Source organism: Accipiter gentilis, chromosome W, assembly GCF_929443795.1.
Source record: "Accipiter gentilis chromosome W, bAccGen1.1, whole genome shotgun sequence".
Classification (NCBI taxonomy): domain Eukaryota; kingdom Metazoa; phylum Chordata; class Aves; order Accipitriformes; family Accipitridae; genus Astur; species Astur gentilis.
Window position 1 is genome coordinate 11,497,327 of NC_064918.1, and position 15,366 is coordinate 11,512,692.

At 44.0% G+C, this 15,366-nt stretch overlaps 2 protein-coding genes across 9 annotated transcripts in view; one reads left to right on the forward strand and one right to left on the reverse strand.

Moving 5' to 3' along the window:
- The window catches only part of LOC126035280 (ubiquitin-associated protein 1-like), a 54,931-nt gene that overhangs the window by 23,240 nt on the left and 16,325 nt on the right, over window positions 1-15,366 (forward strand). For all 8 annotated transcript variants that reach the window (XM_049793689.1, XM_049793691.1, XM_049793696.1 and 5 more), the window contains one exon: window positions 12,441-12,481. In XM_049793689.1, coding sequence (XP_049649646.1) covers window positions 12,441-12,481 — 41 coding nt within the window. The remainder of the gene's footprint in view (window positions 1-12,440; window positions 12,482-15,366) is intronic.
- LOC126035313 (uncharacterized) overlaps window positions 1-15,366 on the reverse strand; it is a 289,711-nt gene that overhangs the window by 5,212 nt on the left and 269,133 nt on the right. The gene's annotated exons all lie outside the window — the stretch shown is intronic.

The window sequence follows — 15,366 nt, forward strand, 5'->3', positions numbered from 1 at the left end:
AACCAATTTGTAGTGAAAAAAAAGTGAAATTTATTAGCAAGCGATAAAAGAGCAAAACAGCGCTGGGCAGCCGGGGAGGCAGTGCTCCGCCACAAGCTCGCAACTTTAGGTTATAGTTACATTCCATGTATCTCTTTCTTGCAAGTCTCTGCCTTGTCCTGCTTCTTTCTTCATTCGTGCAGGTCTGTCACTAGGCAGAGTCGGTCTGTCTTCTCAAGAACGAGTGTCTTTTTGATATAGAATGTCCTTTGATGTAGAAAAGTGCAGTCTTGGCAGAGCCTATCCTGTTATCTGGTAAATTATAGTTGTTGTTCTTTTCCCTCCTTAGCTAGTAAGTTATAGCCGTTGCCCTCTTCCTGTGACCTTTACGCACCAATTAAGCAAGTTTTGTTATTTACACAAGGCATCTGCTAACTCTCAATGTGTCTCTTTTCCCTTACCGATTTCATGAACAAAGTTAACCCGTTCATTACATTATCCACCCCTTATTCTATACCATCTACATCATGCCCAGATCTTACATTTTTTCCAATCAACCACTACTACTTTCCTTGTCTTATATATAAGTATATGGACTCCCCCCCCGACCTCGCACACACACACACACACATGGTGTTCCTTTAGCCTATGGGCTATCCCTCTAATGTGTCCATCGATTTTGGGGCCCCATCTGTTCTAACAGTTCTTTAGGATAAGAGAAAGATGGTGTGAGATGTTGGGTTGTTGTACGCTGCCTTTGGAACTTGTGGCTAGTACATTTGGTGCAACCCACGCCCTTGGTCTGCAGGTCGAAGATGTTGATCTTGAGGAAATTGCTGGGCACCTGTTCAAGTTCTATCACTGTTGTACTTGGCTCAGTTTCAAAGTCCATCCTGCAGTCATTGGGGTAATTCTTACAGTAATACCTTTGATGTGGTATATAGACGCTATAGATACAATGACATGCATTGGCAGGTTATTTAGCAGTTAAATATCATACAGCCCAATTCACTGGCTATTCTCTCCCAAAATCAAATCTCCCTGAGGTACACATCGAACTTCCCCATCCTTCTGCATCACCCACCAGGTGTACCCAGGTCCCTGATCAAAAACAACCCCTTGAATGGGTTTGCCTCTGCTTGAGGCAGGACTAACCCAGACTGTCTTTCCTAACATACTCCTCATGCGCACTACAGGGACTTTATCCCCTTCTACAGTATGTGGAACTCTTGGTTGGGCGGGGCCAGCCCGATTGGCGGATCCTCTAGTATTAACTAACCAGGTGGCTTTTGTTAAATGTGTATCCCAATGTTTGAAAGTTCCACCCCCCATTGCTCTCAATGTAGTTTTCAGCAGTCCATTGTACCGTTTGATTTTTCTGGAGGCCGGTGCGTGATAAGGGATGTGATATACCCACTCAAGGCCATGTTCTTTGGCCCAGGTGTCTACGAGGTTGTTTCAGAAGTGAGTCCCGTTGTCCGACTCAATTCTTTCTGGGGTGCCGTGTTGCCATAAAATTTTCTCTTCAAGGCCCAGGATAGTGTTCTGGGCAGTGGCGTGGGACACAGGATATGTTTCCAGCCATCTAGTGGTTGCTTCCACCATTGTAAGCACATGGCACTTGCCTTGGCGTGTTCGTGGGAGTGTGATATAGTCAATCTGCCAGGCCTCCCACTGTTTATATTTCAGCCATCGCCCTCCATGCGACAGGGGTTTTTGCTGCTTGGCTTGCTTAATTGCAGCACATGTTTCACATTCATGGATGACCTGTGCGATAGTGTCCATGGTCAAGTCCACCCCTTGATCTCGAATATAACAAAAAGCTTGCGGGTCGAGATAAGGACAGGAGAGATCATTCACTAATTACCGTCACGGGCAAAACAGAATCAATTTGGGAAAGTTAACTCAATTTATTACAAATCAACCAGAGCAAGGTAATGAGAAATAAAACGAAATCTCAGGACACCTTCCCTCTCCCTCTCCCTTCTTCCCGGGCACAACTTCACTCCCGGATTTCACCACCAAGCCCCCCTAGCGGCACAGGGGGACAGGGATGGGGTTTATGGTCATCACACGTTATTTTCTGCCACTTCACCTCCTCAGAGGGAGGGCTCATCACACTCTTCCCCTGCTCCAGCGTGGGGTCCCACCCACGGGAGACAGTCCTCCACAAACTTCTCCAACGTGGGCCATTCCCACGGGCTGCAGTGCTTTACGAACTGCTCCAGCATGGGTCCTTTCCATGGTGTGCAGTCCTTCAGGAGCACACTGCTCCAGCGCGGGTCCCCCACAGGGTCACATGTCCTGCCAGAAAACCTGCTCCGTAAGCTCCTCTCTCCACAGATCCGCAGGTCCTGCCAGGAACCTGCTCCAGCGTGGGGTTCCCACGGGGTCACAGCCTCCTTCAGGAACCCACCTGCTCCAGCGTGGGGTTCCCACGGGGTCACAGCCTCCTTCAGGAACCCACCTGCTCCAGCGTGGGGTCCTCCACAGGCTGCAGGTGGATATCTGCTCCACCGTGGACCTCCCTGGACTGCAGGGGGACAGCCTGCCTCACCAGGGTCTTCACCACGGGCTGCAGGGGAATCTTTGTTCCGGCGCCTGGATCATCTCCTCCCCCTCCTTCTTCACTGACCTTGGTGTCCGCAGGGTTGTTTCTCTTACGTGTTCTCATTCCTCACTCCGGAAGCTGTTTCTATCTGTCCCAACTTTTTTTTCCTTCTTAAAAATGTTATCACAGAGGCGTTACCACTATCACTGATTGGCTCGGCAGGGGAAGCTTCCAGCAGCTTCTTACAGAAGCCACCCCTGTAACCCCCCCCGCTACCAAAACCTTGCCAGTCAAAACCAATATAATTGGAGACGGATGGCACGGAACAACTGCCTACTCTGACTGGTCTCTCCCAAGACCCTTCGGTTGTGGGGTTGCTGAAGGTTGAAGAACAACAGGTGCCAATTGCTACCACGACAGTGACCCGGCAGCAATATCGCACCAACCGAGACTCCCTGATCCCCATCCATAAGCTGATTTGCCAATTGGAGAGTCAAGGAGTGATCAGCAAGACTCACTCACCCTTTAATAGTCCCATATGGCCCGTGCAGAAATCTTATGGGGAATGGAGACTAACAGTAGATTATCGTGGGCTGAATGAAGTCACGCCACCGCCGAGTGCTGCTCTGCCAGATATGTTAGAGCTTCAATATGAACTGGAATCAAAGGCAGCTAAGTGGTATGCCACAATTGACGTTGCTAATGCATTTTTCTCCATTCCTTTGGCAGTGGAGTCCAGGCCACAGTTTGCTTTCACTTGGAGGGGCATCCAGTACACCTGGAATCGACTGCCCCAGGGGTGGAAACACAGCCCCACCATTTGCCATGGACTGATCCAGGCTGCCCTAGAAAAAGGTGAAGCTCCAGAGCACCTGCAATACATTGATGATGTTATCCTATGGGGCAACACAGCAGAAGAAGTTTTTGAGAAAGGGAAGAAAATAATCCAAATCCTTTTGAAGGCTGGTTTTGCCATAAAAGAAAGTAAGGTCAAGGGACCTGCGCAGGAGATCCAGTTCTTAGGAGTAAAATGGCAAGATGGGCGTCGTCAGATTCCTGCAGATGTGATAAGCAAAATAGCATCTATGTCTCCACCAACTAATAAAAGGAAACACAGGCTTTCTTAGGTGTTGTGGGTTTTTGGAGACTGCATATTCCAAATTACAGTCAAATTGTAAGCCCTCTCTATCAAGTGACGCGGAAGAAGAACGATTTGAAATGGGGGTCTGAGCAACAACAAGCCTTTGAACAAACTAAGCAGGAGATTGTTCATGCAGTAGCTCTTGGGCCAGTCTGGGGAGGACAAGATGTTAAAAATGTGCTCTATACTGCATCTCGGGAGAATGGCCCTACCTGGAGTCTTTGGCAGAAAGCACCTGGGGAGACCCGAGGCCGACCCCTGGGGTTTTGGAGTCGGGGATATCGAGGATCCGAGGCTCGCTATACTCCAACTGAAAAAGAGATCTTGGCAGCGTATGAAGGAGTTCGAGCTGCCTCAGAAGTGGTTGGTACTGAGACACAGCTCCTCTTAGCACCTTGACTGCCAGTGCTGGGCTGGATGTTCAAAGGGAGGGTCTCCTCTACACATCACGCGACTGACGCCACGTGGAATAAGTGGATTGCACTGATCACACAGCGGGCTCGCATAGGAAACCGCAGTCACCCAGGAATTGTGGAAGTGATCACGGACTGGCCAGAAGGCAAAGATTTTGGAATGTCACCAGAGAAAGAGGTGACACGGGCTGAAGAGTCCCTGCTGTATAATAATGGTGAAAGCCATCCAGCTAGCGTTAGACATTGCTGAAAGATAAAAGTGGCCAGTGCTCTATCTCTATACTGACTCATGGATGGTGGTAAATGCCCTATGGGGGTGGCTACAGCAACGGAAGAAGGGCAACTGGCAGCGCAGAGGTAAACCCATCAGGGCTGCCACACTGTGGCAAGATCTCGCTGTTCGGATAGAGAAGCTAGTGGTAAAAGTACGTCACGTAGATGCTCACGTACCCGAGAATCGGGCCACTGAAGAACATCAAAACAACCAGCAGGCAGATCAGGCTGCCAAGATTGAAGTGTCTCAGGTGGACCTGGACTGGCAACGTAGGGGTGAGCTATTTATGGCTCTGTGGGCCCTCAATACCTCAGGCCATCAGGCAAGAGATGCAACACATAGATGGGCTCGTGATCGAAGGGTGGACTTGACCATGGACACTATTGCACAGGTTATCCATGAATGTGAAACATGCTGCAGTCAAGCAAGGCAAGCGGCAAAACCCCCTGTCGCATGGAGGGCGATGGCTGAAATATAAACAGTGGGAGGCCTGGCAGATTGACTATATCACACTCCTACAAATTTACCAAGGCAAGTGCCATGTGCTTACAATGGTGGAAGCAACCACTGGATGGCTGGAAACATATCCTGTGTCCCACGCCACTGCCCAGAACACTATCCTGGGCCTTGAAGAGAAAATTTTATGGCAACACGGCACCCCAGAAAGAATCGAGTCGGTCAACGGGACTCACTTCTGAAACAACCTCACAGATACCTGGGCCAAAGAACATGGCCTTGAGTGGGTATATCACATCCCTTATCACGCACCGGCCTCCAGAAAAATCAAACGATACAATGGACTGCTGAAAACTACATTGAGAGCGATGGGGGGTGGAACTTTCAAACATTGGGATACACATTTAACGAAAACCACCTGGTTAGTTAATACTAGAGGATCCACCAATCGGGCTGGCCCCGCCCAACCAAGAGTTCCACATACTGTAGAAGGGGATAAAGTCCCTGTAGTGCGCATGAGGAGTATGTTAGGAAAGACAGTCTGGGTTAGTCCTGCCTCAAGCAGAGGCAAACCCATTCAAGGGGTTGTTTTTGATCAGGGACCTGGGTACACCTGGTGGGTGATGCAGAAGGATGGGGAAGTTCGATGTGTACCTCAGGGAGATTTGATTTTGGGAGAGAATAGCCAGTGAATTGGGCTGTATGATATTTAACTGCTAAATAACCTGCCAATGCATGTCATTGTATCTATAGTGTCTATATGCCATATCAAGGGTATTACTGTAAGAATTATCCAAATGACTGCAGGATGGACTTTGAAACTGAGCCAAGTACAACAGTGATAGAACTTGAACAGGTGCCCAGCAATTTCCTCAAGATCAACATCTTCAACCTGCAGACCAAGGGCGTGGGTTGCACCAAATGTACTAGCCACAAGTTCCAAAGGTAGCGTACAATAACCCAACATCTCACACCATCTCTCTTATCCTGAAGAACTGTTACAACAGATGGAGCCCCAAAGTCATGGACTAAATAAAATTGATGGACACATTAGAGGGATAGCCCACAGGCTAAAGGAATACTATTTGGGGGGGGGGGGGGGGGCAGTCCATATACTTATATATAAGACAAGGAAAGTGGTACTGGTTGATTGGAAAATGTAGGATCTGGGCATGATGTAGATAGTATAGAATAAGGGGTGGATAATGTCCTGGGTTCAGCTGGAATAGAGTTAATTTTTACAGGAACCTGGGAGGTCAGGGGGGCACAGCCGGGACAGCTGACCTGAACTAGCCAAGGAGCTATTCCATACCATGTGACATCATGCTCAGTATATAAATGGGGAGCAGGCCAGAAGGGGGAGGGGGGGGTGAGGGAAGTGGCGGAGCATCGGGTCCCCGGGTGGTGAGCAGTTGCACTGTGCATCACTCTTTTTGTATACTCTTTCATTAGTACCGTTGTTGTTGTTGTAACCTTATTTTTGTGTTGTCCCAGTAAACTGCCTTTATCTCAACCCTGGAGGTTCAAGGGTTGTTTTTTTTTTCTTTTCTCTCCTCCGTCTCCTCCCTATCCCTCCAGAGGGGGGTGGGAGGAGTGAGGGAGTGGCTGTGTGGTCCTTTGTTACCGGCTGGGTTGAAACCATGACACTGTGGAAGAGTTGTCTTTTGCTTTAACTTCCCATTGATTGATACGTACTGAAGCAGAAGGTCTAATGGCCCACTATGTCAAGTTAAGCAACGGTGCAATTTGAAGAATAAGTTTCTCCAAATGTTTGTCACTGCTAGGAAGATGCTATCAAATATCTGCGTGTAAAGCCCCATAATGGATGTTATTGCCATTGATAAGAAGTGTTGTCTTTTAATCCAATAATGTGATCTGCACACAGACCTACTCTTCAGGGTCTCTTTTCTCCCTGTCCTTCCTACTCGTGTGTTCTGGAAATGTTTTAAAGTGCTGTTTTATTGGTTCCTGTCCTTCTGCCCCTCAATTATTACACTGGAAATAACAAACTGAATTAGTTTGGTATTACAGGCTGTCCTTCAAAATTTAGCATTCTCATCACAGTTGCTTGGATTGTTGATCCATGGAGTGTGTTTTCAGCAGAGATATCTTATCCCTTCCTCCCTCCATCCCCTGTTGTCATCACAATACCTACTCTGCATTTAGTTAAATGTAGGGTGACCACTTGTACTTAGCCCATGAGATGAAGACATATAATTAGATTTGTTTTAACCAGTGGCCATTGAAAATTGAATGGAAACTCCATACCAGTGTTTGCTTCGAGGAATGTCTGGTTTGTTCTTTTTGATCTTAAAATAGAACAAGAACCTTAATGTACCTTATTTCCTGGATTGCAGTAGATATACTTAAAACTTTTTTCTGTTAAGACTAGTGAAAGTGATGCTTTTTCTCCCCCCACCCCCCCCCGATATAGTTGCAATGTGTCAAATCTAGTTTTACGATGACTTTATCCAAAGAGCTGTTATCAGTGGTTCAACATCATCGTACTTTATGAAAAGGGAGTATTTCCACGCAGCTGACTGTGCTCGTTTGCAGAACCGTTAGAGGTACAAAGCAGAAGCAGTTGCTGCAGATTTTGGGGTGATGTTATCTATTTGGAGACTGCAGTAAATGAAAATGGAATCTGTTTTGTACTGTAGTAAACTTCTGTGATCAGCTTTTTACTGTCAGTCTCGTAAGAGATCTCACATACGTAGCAATAATTGAACGCTTACATAGGTGGGAAGCTTTGATATGAGAATCTTAACTTTTGTTTTATCTTAGCAACAGGTGCTGTCTACTTCTATTTTTGTTGTATGAGGCTATATGCAGAATCCTGATGTTGGTTATAGCCTTTCACTTGCACTGAAACAAGTAGTTATAGTAAAAACTTAAACCGCTGTCTAAATCTGGAATACCTGTGCTGCATTAGAAATCAGTCACTTGAATCAAACTGCTTTTCACTGTTTCTCAGTGTAAAATCAGTAGTAGTTCATTAATGTAATATAGGCAGCAAAAAAAATCTCTCTAATTTTTTTTCTTTGTCTTTACTTTGTAGTTTTCAGAGTGAATGGATGTATCCTCAGTCCTGTGTACTTAGACAACACAATGTGTGTTAGCAGGCAAAATGGAAGTTGCAAGATCAGGTCTCTCTTCTCTGAAGATCATAGATGTGCTGAATTGATTATGGTTGATAACTTGAGGCATTTTGGTTTCCTCTGACCCATAATAAATACATTTCTCATTTATCTGAATCTTAGGTGGGAGTTACTTCAGGGAATTCATGTGGTCTGGAATCTAGACATACTTGCATCCCAAAATGAGGGATATAGCAACAAGAGACCAGTTCTTCTTGACAAATAGTTAAATTGGCTTGAGTTATCACTGAGAAAGCTGTTCCAGGTACCATTAGTGATAGGATGCTTCCAACTTGACCAGTCGGAGCTCTTTCAGAAGAAAAGGAATGTAGATATAAACTTCAGGGGAAAACACCACTAGAAGGAACATGGAAATAATAATTTAAAAACGCCCCAACTTCCCAGCAGCTCCTCATGAGTTACTCTTGGTAGTAAATTTTTTTTCTCATCTGTTGATTAGATGATCCCTTTGGTATTGCTTGACTGCACCAAGTCATGCTTCTCTGCATTCTCCTTGTTGTCTGGCAGCACAGCTAAGTAGTCATTCAGGTTTAAGTGGTGATGTGCCAGGTGGGCTGTCTTGGTCATCTTTATGCTCTCCCTTCAAGCCTTTCCAGCTTGTCATCTCTCTCTCTTTGTGCCAGTTGTTTCTGTCATCAGTTTTGTCTTGTCACTTCTCTGTTTCTGCATCTTTGTGTTAGTTTTTTGTTGTGGTTGTTTCTCTGTCTCCCTGTTCCCTTCTATCATCACTCCGAGGTCCTCTGCCCTCGTCCTGCGCTCTGCTATACTGTGCTCCTCTAGCTGGCTGGTTTTAAGAATGTTGTCCTATTGCCTCGGTATTAAGTGAAAAATGAACATACAGACAGGAAGGGAAGAGCTCACATCAGGTTGCTTCAGTGGCTGCTGACGTTAAAGTTGCTTATAACTTTTAGGCACTTGTAGCCCTGATCTTCCCTTCAGAGGGTTAGCCAGAACCAAGAATAAGGGAATGGGGCTAAGGAGGTCTACATTTATAGAAGAGAGCTTGTAGGTGGCTGTAAGAAAACGTTGTAGTACTATGCAACTAACTTGTTTCCCTAGCCCAGGAAAGGTGTTGAAAATGATTACATGCAGTAGAGTATGTTCTTTGTAAATTTAAAATGTGCAGTAAAGGATCAGACCAAAATTTGTGCCCCTACGCGCTATTCCCCCAGATGCCCTTCAACATCCTGTTCTGTAGTCTGGAGATCAAAGGCAACAGTGATAGGGCTGCAGTCGTCCATTAGCTGATTTGGAGTAAGGCTTTGGGAGCGAGTCCTTTAAATCTCTAAAAGAGTGGTAACAAAGGTAAGCAAACCTTTACTGCACAGTGTAATGGCTTTGACTAAGCAAATACAGTTCAGGCCCAGAAGCACAGTAGTAACATCAGTAACCTTCTAACTGGCTGCAAATATTCCCCCCAGCTAGCAGGACAGAGCAACAGCAAGATGCTTGTAACAGTGGTCCCTGAATAGCCTATCAAATCTGATTAGTCAGAAGACACTAGTTTAATTAAACCCTCTTTGGAAAGGAGGTGATGAAATGTGGCTGGCATCCTGTTGTAGCATTACTGTGTGCAGTGCTTAACAATTCTATTTACTGACAGTGCCTTCTGCAGTAATGGTATCTTAATAAGTGCATGCTCATGGTGCATCAGGAAGGGCTAGTGTGCTATAAACTCAAATGCTACCTGAATCTAAAGTGTGACTGTCTCTGGAAATGGTGCATTTCATGATTAGCTTGCTATTGATGTGCCTTAGCCAGTTCTATAGTTAAAATAAGGTGTTGCATATGGCAGAGGAATCGTTTTTCCCATTGCACCTTGAAGTTAATGCGGGTGCCTGGTCTGTGCTAGGATTTTACTACAGGATTGCCAATAAAAGCAAGATACTTATTGCTTATGTGGGATATTTTGACACTGAGGACACATTCAAGGCTTTATGCAGTTCCAGATTGATATACTACTGCAAAACTCCCTGGATGTTAGACGTGCACATCTTTGGTTCTGCAGGATTCGTACACATTGCTACTAATGTTCCTGGAGCAAATTGATAATGTCATGGTAACTTAGTGTTCAGTTACCCAAGATAAGTGTGTGAGATGGCAAACTTAGTATGTCCTTGCAATGGCCTGCTGGAGAGGGAATATAAATTATTCTAAAAACGATCTCTTTGAATTTTCTTTTCAATGTCCTTTATGTAGGTACAGTCTGGAGTAAGCTGCTTCTGGTAAATGAGGTAGACGGCATAAACTCTATTGCCTGTAGGTAACTGGTGCTGCATTGAAAAAGCTTCCTTGCCAGTTGAGTTGCCAAAGTGAGGAGGTTACTTCCTCTCGTCAGAAGTTTTAAAATCCTACAGAAAAGGAGCACTTGCTTTTCAGTCTGAGGTAGTAACTAGAAGAAAGATGAACTCGGAGAAGTTAAAGGAAGTGTGTAGAGGCCTTGTCCCTAGTTCAGCTCTGCTGTAATAGTAGTGGATGATGGGCAGCCATAGTGCATGCTTGCAGGTAGCGTGACAGTCTCCAGTGACATACAGAGGAATGGTGAGGTATGTGAAGGCTGTATGATTTCACATGTGGCCTGTTTTTTTCAATAATAACAAATCAAGTTGACATCTTAATTGCTACTCTCTTACAGAGGAACTAGCAATGTAGCAGCTTGTCTGACAGTGTGATCTGGGTCTGAAAGGTGCAGCCTATTTCATGTGCTGTAGTCTGCAGTCTGGTCTCTGTGGCACTGGGACTAATAAAGCCCATTCAGCTCTAGTAGTTGACATGCAACTGTACTGGGTGTTCTTGTGGCTTTGCCCTTGACAGCCTTCCTGAGATATCAGGCTCAGCACTGTTTCACCTCCTTTTTCTGCAGTCTTTGAAGCTGCAATGTTTTGTTTGCTTCTGAGAAGCAGTTGCTGGCTAGTGACAAAACCAGTTCTCTGGCTTAGTGGAGTGGTTTTGGATGTAATGCCAATGTTGAGAGAGATGGTGAGATGTGCTAAGAACCTGACAAATGTAGAGCAGAATGACACACAGCTTTTATGTACAAGGTATGCCTGGAGTTGCCCAGCATGACTCACTTCCCCATAGCCTAGTGTCTGCTTACTGTGTTTCATGAAGTCTGGTTGTACCTGGGTAGTCTTCTTCGTACAGCTTTGACTTTAGCTGTGTGTTGAATTCCCGTTAGCCAGTAGGGTTGGTTCACCTATTGATTTCAACATAATGTTGAAAGGGACCTTTGCACAGCAAAAGGTACTTTCCTAAAGTACTTGAAACTGGCTCTCCCTGACCCCAGATGTGTCAGCAGCTGCCAGGGGGAATAGTTAAGCTGTCTGTGTAACCCTCACCTTATGACACCCTTCCTTTAAGGTAACATTTGCAGTTGGAACCTGCAATGGAAACAGTGAGGCTAAGAGTAAGATCTTGATTGGGGAATGATGGGTGTGAATGTTAGATCTGCTCCAAGTTGTGCTTTGAGCACTGTCTGCTGCTGGGGGTGTACCAGATAATTTCATGTTTTTGAAGAATGGCTGTTGGACATTTCAGTCTATGAGCTGGAGGACTTAAGAAGCAAAGGGCAACTCTGATTCTTTGTCATGTATAATGTCAAGGGAGGACTTAAAAATTCAGTTATTTAAAGAATTATGCTGTGGTGTCTTGAGAAAGATCTTGTGATGTACTTATAATCTAGCAAAAGAAACAGTTATGTTATTGAACACACCATAAGCATCCTGGAGCAGGGTTTTAGCTAACAGCTAATTAGACAGCTAATTCTATCTTAAAAATAGCTCTTTTCTCAGGACAGGCCTGCTCTGTGTTAAAAGCTGGCTAGGCACTTCTGTGTTTAACATCTTGGTCACGTAGGATTTGCATCCAAATTTTAAAAGTTGTTAGTAAAATTCTGTGGGTAGTGGATGAGGACTATTGTTAGCATTGGATTTTTGTGTGTATCTGAAAACATCTTCCTAATGGTACCATTTATTATATACCTATATTGTTATCTGTGCATTACCCAGTGTGTCTAGACAAGTGCCATGCTGGCTGACTGGGTACCCAATATGATAGTATCCCTTTTTAGAGCAACAGGGATTAAACTGAAGAGGATCAGTGTGGTATTTCCAGTAGGAAGGACTATTCTTAACACCAGGGGAGGCAGGGTGTGCTCTGTGGGGCTGGGATGGAGCGGCCTCTGAGCACTGTGATCTGGAACTCTGCCTTCCTGGTCAACCTGGCTGGTTCTCAGCTCTGTTTTTTCTTCATTTTGCCATTTAGATTGTCAGACCTTGGGCTAAGTTATTTGTCTGCTCAGTCAGTTCTCAGAGCTATAAAATAAGTTTCCTGTTCCCAAGATAGATAAGCATAAACAGCAAGCGTCTGCAACGCCCCATAATCTAGAGAGAAGACGGTGTAGAACTGCATAGGCTTATGCTGTGCTACACGTATCAAGTTGTTAAAGCTGTTTTAAAATGTTTTTCAGGTTCTAAATGGCTTCTAAGAAGTTGGGATCTGACTCTCATGGTAAGTGAAATTTGGCATCCCTGTCTCTTCAATAGGATGAATCCTACTATTGCTGCTGACTAATGTCCCAGCCTAGACAGTCCATAGAGACTAATCTGTCTAGCCCCTGAGTAGTTTTTTGGTAGGAATGAAGTACCGTGGCTTCCTTCTTGCATAGTTGCTTGCTGATGCTGTGCCTGTTCTCTGGTTAAACTGAAATTCAGCCTGTGACTGTTCCCTACTCCTTCATGGTAGAGTAATGCCTTCCCCTTCCCTCATTTCCCCCTTCAAAATCAAAGTTGAACTGCAGTTGTGATACTGATCTGATGTTTGCTGAAGTGGACACTAGATCTGTAGCTCCTTTCTATGGAAGTCACATGAGAAGTTGGATTGAAAGTGAAGCTTTTAATATATCATTGAGCTATGCTTGCTTTTTGCTCAGCAGTGAATTTTTTTCCTAAATTGGACTAATCCAGTTCAGCAGGCAAGTGAAGATATCTTCTTCTACATTTGAGATATGTAGTGTTATGGAGATGATTGGTATCATAAAAATTATTTGCCTGTATATGTGCTTATCTTTTAGAAAATGGGGTGTAATTTGGGAGGATTAATATTTCTGTGGAACATTAAAGTTCAGTTTGTTGTATTTAATGTAGCTTCTTCAAATCAGTAATCATTTAAGGCAGGTTCATGTGAAATTTCTAACATGATTTTTCATGCTATAGAAACTTCTGCTTTTAGAAACTCAGCCTTGATCTTCCTGGATAATCTTTCAGATAAGAGGGTCCTGGGGAATTCCATTTTTCCTTGAGCTTTTTATTTAGTCTTGCAAGTGTAAAGTTGAAGTACAGAATAAGAAATGCCTCACTTTAATCAGTCCTTAACCATGTATTTAAATGGCCTATCAAAACTTAATTTTTAGATGGTCTCCTTTGCTGTGGCCAGGTGATCCTGCTACAAGACAATTAATTTCTTTATTAGATAGCTGCCAGCTCTTCAGCAGTTGTTCTCTTGTATCTATGAACACTCTGAACTGCTTGTCTTTTGAGTCTGTTTTTATTTCTCTCTTCTGCTTCCTAAACCAGACTAGCAAAGACACTGCTTGGAGCTAGAATTCAACCTGTCTTAAATATTTCTCAAAGCAGTATGGTGTGGTGGAACATGCTTTTGGCTTCAAAGTAACAAAATCAAAACAAATGGTGCTGTAAGCTGGCTGGTTAATTTGTCTACCCTTTTGTGTACCCTCTGTTCCTAATGATACCAGCAACACTGTCACAGTACTGTTTCTGAGCAGTGGAGCAACTTCCTTGGCTTATTATGTCTTAAGAAATCAGCAGGGCAGTTTTTTCAGTTTTCTCCAGGGTTGTTAAGAATTAATCCCACCAAGTGAATTTTGGCTTACTGTAAAGCATCTAGCCCAACAGCTGCCTTTGGTTCAGTGTCTCTGGCAGGCTGATGAAATCGGTCAACATAATTGATGCATCTCTTTTACTTATTGTTGAGCTGCTTATTGGAGGTTAGAAGACTGTTGTTGAATCACAGAATGGTTGAGGTTGGAAGGGACCTCTGGAGATCATTGTGTCCAAACTCCCTGCTCAAGCAGAGCCACCTAGAGCAGGTTGCTTAGGACCACATTCAGATGGAGATGAAGATGGGAACATAAGGTATGGATGGAGAGGAAGGAACCCTTCCTGTCTTGAAGGGTATTCTTAGCATACACCTATAACTATGCCTAAGCATGTAACTTCAAATGTTCTCCTGTCATTTGAATAATTGGAAGTTCAAGCTTAAGTTGTAGTAATTAGTGGCATCTAGAAATGCAGCTCTCATCTGTTGCACAAAAGGTGTTGGTTATACCAAGCGCAGTACATTAATATTGCTGTTGTATTGTCACTGTCACTATACAACTTGAAAGCTTTTAACTCCAATTTCTGAAAATTACTAAGTGTGTTTTGTGTGACCACAAAAACTAAGTTCCACTTGGTTTTACAACTGTTCCCCATTCATAACCGGTAAATGTTTTTATCTGAAATGTTTACATTTTGCTACCAAACTGGAGGACACTTCTATAAGTTGGCCAGTGATTTCTGCATTACGCTGAAGCAGAGAGAAATCTTAACTTGTAGTAGATCCTTGGGCCAGGAATATCATATAGTACGTGGTGTCAGAGATCAGACTGACAGGTACAGTTTTGCCAGGACTATTCTCAGAACTTCCTCGATATGCTTTTAACTGCTAAAAGGATGAAGTGGCTAACAGCCATATTAAATAAAAGTTCAAAAAAACCCTTTGCTTCACTTGAATATGTGACTATTGAAACAGTGGCTTGCGTAATACTTTCTATACGTAGGTTTTGCTTATTGCTTTAGAATTTGCAATTTAAAACAACTTGCACCCTTACCCATCAGTGTGTTTAGGCAGAAGGGTCATCCGTTTACAAAAATAAAAGGATTCTTGGCTTTCTGGATCAGATTTTAACTTCGCTAGACTAGTACTGTTCTGATTGGGCTGGAACAAAGTGAATACTGTCTGCGTCAATGTTTTGCTTCAGAAATGTCCTAAAACACTTGGTGTGTTTCTTAATGTGTGCTTGCAAGATTTTGTAGCAGAGCTGTATTCAAGATGAGGTTATAGCAGTGTTCACTATTAAAAAATTAGTATACTGGGAAGAAACTAGAAGGTTTTTATTCCTTAGTCTAGCTGCTGAGGTTAAACTGGCAGCTGTCAGTGCAGCCCATCTAGTCTAGGTGTGTTTAGGTCTTTTTACTGTACCAAAACAAAGAGTGTTGCTATGTAAATACCACAATGTGCACATAATTTGTGCTTGTACCCTCTGTGGCTAGTATCTGTTTCAGGCAAACAAGAAGGCTGTGCAAGGGGAGGTGTCTACCACTTACTGTTGTTAA